This window comes from Aplysia californica, unplaced genomic scaffold (assembly GCF_000002075.1).
Source record: "Aplysia californica isolate F4 #8 unplaced genomic scaffold, AplCal3.0 scaffold00850, whole genome shotgun sequence".
Classification (NCBI taxonomy): Eukaryota; Metazoa; Mollusca; class Gastropoda; order Aplysiida; family Aplysiidae; genus Aplysia; species Aplysia californica.
In genome coordinates, this window is record NW_004798120.1 from 45,244 (window position 1) to 49,813 (window position 4,570).

Here is a 4,570-nt window from a genome sequence, read left to right on the forward strand (position 1 = left end):
TAGATAGATAGATAGATAGATAGATAGATAGATAGATAGATAGATAGAGAGAGAGAGAGAGAGAGAGAGAGAGAGAGAGAGAGAGAGAGAGAGACTTTTTTTGTAAGAGCTTCACGGCAATTGCAACACAATAAGGTGTCGAAGACTAGAGGTGTTACAAGAGAGTAACATAGAAAGGAAAGAACAAGGGAAGATAAGGACAATAGATGTTTGATAGGAAAGAAAGAGCACAACCATATCTGAGCACCTTTTTTTTTTTTTTTTTTTTTTTTTTTTGGTATATCTGAGCACCTGCCAACAACCCACCCAAAAACACTAGCTGTCTCGAGAGCAGCGCCTATGTCCGACCTTCATACAATCTCCACACAGCAAAGACTTCGTCACCGTGGCACACTGTCGGAGATCATAGGCCACTTTCCTCCCAACAGCACCGAGTTCACGGAGCATCAAACATGTACACATCATTTAGATGTTTTAAACTAGCATCATCATCATTGCCTTTCTCACCCTGCACCAGGGTATAGGCCACGGACAAACACCTTCCACCTTTCTCTATCCTGGGCTAGCCTCTACATATTATTCCATGTCTTCCCACTTTTCTGTACATCGATTTCTGTGATTCTTCTCCAGGTTCCACGCGGTCTTCCCCTTGATCTCTTACCCTGTGGGTTCCAATCCAAAACTTTATTTGTTATGTTTAAACTAGTACAATCATCAAAATGCCAAAGTGCAGAGGCGGACCAAACTGTGGAGCACATCCTTCAGAACTGCAAGACACACAGGGCCCTGAGACAGGAAACGTGGCCAAACCCACTGACACTACAGTAGAAGCTTTACAGACCGACAGATGAACTGAGCAGGATGGCCCAATATATGACAGATACCGGACTTCAAGTGTGATGCGATCGAGAAGAAGAAGGAAGAAGATTTAGTGACCAACTGCTTACTGCCCCACTACGTTTTAGATTTAGTTTTAGGAAGGGTTTGTGGCACTCATAAACACAATCCAATCACATAAGGGACAAAGATTAGAGATGTTACAAAAGTATAACATACAAACAAAAGAAGGACATAATATAATTTTAAGAAAGGACGATGAGTGATTGTGGGAAAGTTAGTTAGTTTTAGTAAAGGTTTTACGGCGCTCGCAAAGTGTGGGAAAGAAGTAGCAAACAACACAAGAGACCCCCAGCCAAACACTCCTAGCCCACTGATAAAAGAGACAGACAGACAGACAGACAGACAGACAGACAGACAGACAGACAGACAGACAGACAGGGGTGAGAGAGGCAAAGAGAGAAAGAGACAAAGAAACAGAAAGAGTTAAAGTAGTGAAGACAATACGAAAGAAAGAATTCGTTTCGGAAAGAAAATAATTATTCTCAAAAAGAAAAGAATGGCTCTTACAGAGTGAGTGGAAAATGAAAAGGATGGAAGGAAGAAATCGAATAACTGAAAGAATGACTGATCGTGCGAATGACAGACACCAAGCAAGAAACAAAAGAATTCCATACTACACACACAGAAAGATAACTTTCATAAGATAATTTGAACAAAATTTTAAGGGCATACTGGCCTTTATTTTATTCTAAGAGACAACCAGGACACAAACATGAAATGGTGGACTTATATACGTTAAATGCCCCTGTCAACACGCATTAGGTTATTTACGGGGAGGAACCTCCGAGCTCAACGTCAACCTTCGAAAGGACCGATCCACAAGGAAGGATACAACGTCGGGCCAAGCTGAGGCTCCAACCCCCGAACCCGCAATCTCACGATTATGGGTCTGTCGCCATCACCCCGAGACACACAGAAAACACGTAGCTGGTGCACATCATGGTGGGAAAGTACACATAGAGGTGGAATGTGACATATAAAGGAGGAACAACACAAACACACATAATGATGGAATAAAACACACAAGGCGGAATAACATACATAATGGTGGGATTGCACACATAAAATGGAATAACACACATAGTGGTTGAATAGGACACGTAAAGGTAGAATACACACAGAGTGGGGTAAAGGGACACATAAAGAGGCGGAATGGCACACACATGGTGGCGAAATAGGACAGTAATGGTGGAATAGCATAGATAATGTTGGAACAGCACACATAAACATCTAAGCTCAGACACACCGGTTGATGAGTGTGTATGTGTGTGTGTGTGTGTGTGTGTGTGTGTGTGTGTGAGTGTGTGCGCGCCCAAAGGTGACAAATGTTTACTAAAAACTTGATTCAGGACTGTACATTTTTCTCCCGGAGCCGTTTGGCGTCCTCCCTCAACGCGCGCACTACGCTCGGCGTCAACATCACGTCAATGGCCGTCATGGCCAACACTTTTGCCTGCTGGAGACTCCGCTCGAGAGCAGTCGCGGTGCCCGCGGCGGCGGCGAAATCCCGCGTGTGGAGCACACTGTCTGTGCCGATGTCGAAGACCGGATGGATGCTAGGGACTACCTGACTCACGTTGCCCATATCCGTACAACCCACAGGGTCACGTTCGCCCCACGCCTGCGGCAGATTCACGCCAAGCGCAGCCGCGTGTTTCGTGTACACCGCTACGAGGCTATCATTGCTGATTAGGGGGTCAATTTTGGGATATGGCATCTCATACTCCACAGAGCACCCACAGGCCGTAGCGGCGCCACGGAACGCGTCAAAGATTTTGCTCTCCAACTCTCTCAACTCCTCCAACCGGTTGGCTCGGTAGTAGATCTCTATAACCACACGCTCAGGCACCAGCTCCAGATGGACTCCGCCGCTCTTGAAAGTGGCGTGAAAACGCCAGTCAGGGCGGAACTGTTGTCTCAGACACGCCACGCTTTGATAGGCTAGACACGCAGCGTCAAGCGCGTTCCCGCCGCCGCCGCCATACCACGCGTTCATCGACGAGCCACCAGTACCCTTGAAGATGGCAAAGCAAGAATAACAGCCGCTGAAGTTGGGCGTGGCGTCATCCGACATGGCAGGGTGAGCCATCAGAGAAAAGTCGACGCCCTCCAACACGCCGGCCTTCAGCAAGTTCACTTTCCCGCAAGTATTCTCTTCATCCGGGCTTCCAATAATACTCAGCTTCCCGAGCGTGACATTTTCGCACCACGCCGCATCGATGGCCGCCGCGATGCCCAAACCAGTGGCCAGTCCCACGACAGCGATCAGATTATGTCCACACGCGTGACCAATGTCCGGAAGGGCGTCGTATTCGCAGAAGACCGCCACGTGAGAGACGTCGCGTGACTCGCTCCTGGTTTCCACTGCCTGGTGCTTAACGTCATCGCTTGCTGGTGTAGCCGACTCTCTGACGTCATCAGTTATACCAGAAGACTCCAGATTGCCAACACATGAACCAACACTAACGCTACCGTTGCTAACGTCATTGTCCCCATCTGTGACGTCACGGCTGACCACCTGTGCGTCGTCAGGGTGTGTGACTAAGAAGGCAGTGGGCAGTACATGGTGACGTATGACGGGAAAGTCACGTGACAGGAGAAAAGAAGACAGGAGTTGCTCAGCCTGCTTCTCCTGAAGGCCCAGCTCTGGGTTTTCCCACAAGGCGCGAGACACGCGCGTCAGCGCCACGCTTTCCGACGCAATTTTCTCACACGCCACGCGGTACAGACGCGACTTGAGCGCTTCCAAGTCCACTTGACGTGATGCCATTGTCGATGTTGAGGACAAGGAGAGGGCTAGAGACAAAAATCAGCAGTAACGTAAATTGAAAAGTCTAATTCGTCACAAAAGACCACATTATCATCACACTTGTTCACAGAGAGAGAATAAGAACACAAAACGGCGGTGAAGTGAGCAAAGCGAGTGGACAGTGCAACACTGTTGGGAAATGTCGTCATTCCACGCTGCAGAACCTTGAGCTGCTCTATGCCACCACTTCAGTGAAGCAACACTAAGAACAAACAGATAACAGCAACCAACTGCTGTACAATTCAGCAACAACTATCACACGTGATCGACCCACTGACCTAAAACTACATCTTTTTAGGTCAGTGATCTACCCTGTCTCCCTGCACAGCGTTCACACATCAGGTGTATGCAAAGCACAAAGCAAAACCTCCCACTTCTCTCTTTCGAGCGGAGAAAAAGAACACAGTCAATGCTATTGTCACTAGAACTCATGAGACTAACATAGACGAATAAATAAAAATATGAACACGCAGCTGTGGCAAAATGAAACTCCACAGAACGGATAAACTGCAGCAGCACAACACTGCCAACATTACACAGGACACAGACCAGACCCGCTTCTGGGAGAAACCAGTCAACCAGTGAATAAAATCCCGCGTTCCGACAAATCAAACATAATAGTTCTAGGTGAAAAGGAGCAGTCCGACACAAGAACATTCGCTTCTTCACGGTCACGGCTCGTTACTCATTATGGTCTAACATTTTTTATTTTTTAAACTACGTCGTCTTACTTTTTCAAAAACTTTTTATGTCACCGGTTTGCTCAAGATGTTAGTACACGTTCACTTAATGCAAGATGAAAGGGTGAAATGGTACAGATTTACCGTCTCTATCAACACTAGTAGTGCAAAAGGGCGGGGG

At 47.2% G+C, this 4,570-nt stretch overlaps 1 protein-coding gene across 1 annotated transcript; it reads right to left on the reverse strand.

The window, feature by feature from the left end:
- Positions 1 to 2,245: 2,245 nt before the first annotated feature.
- LOC101863853 (peptidase M20 domain-containing protein 2) lies at positions 2,246 to 3,670 on the reverse strand. Its single transcript, XM_005110084.3, has one exon. It carries the CDS (start codon positions 3,668 to 3,670, stop codon positions 2,246 to 2,248), a length of 1,425 nt encoding a protein of 474 aa, XP_005110141.1.
- Positions 3,671 to 4,570: the final 900 nt, after the last annotated feature.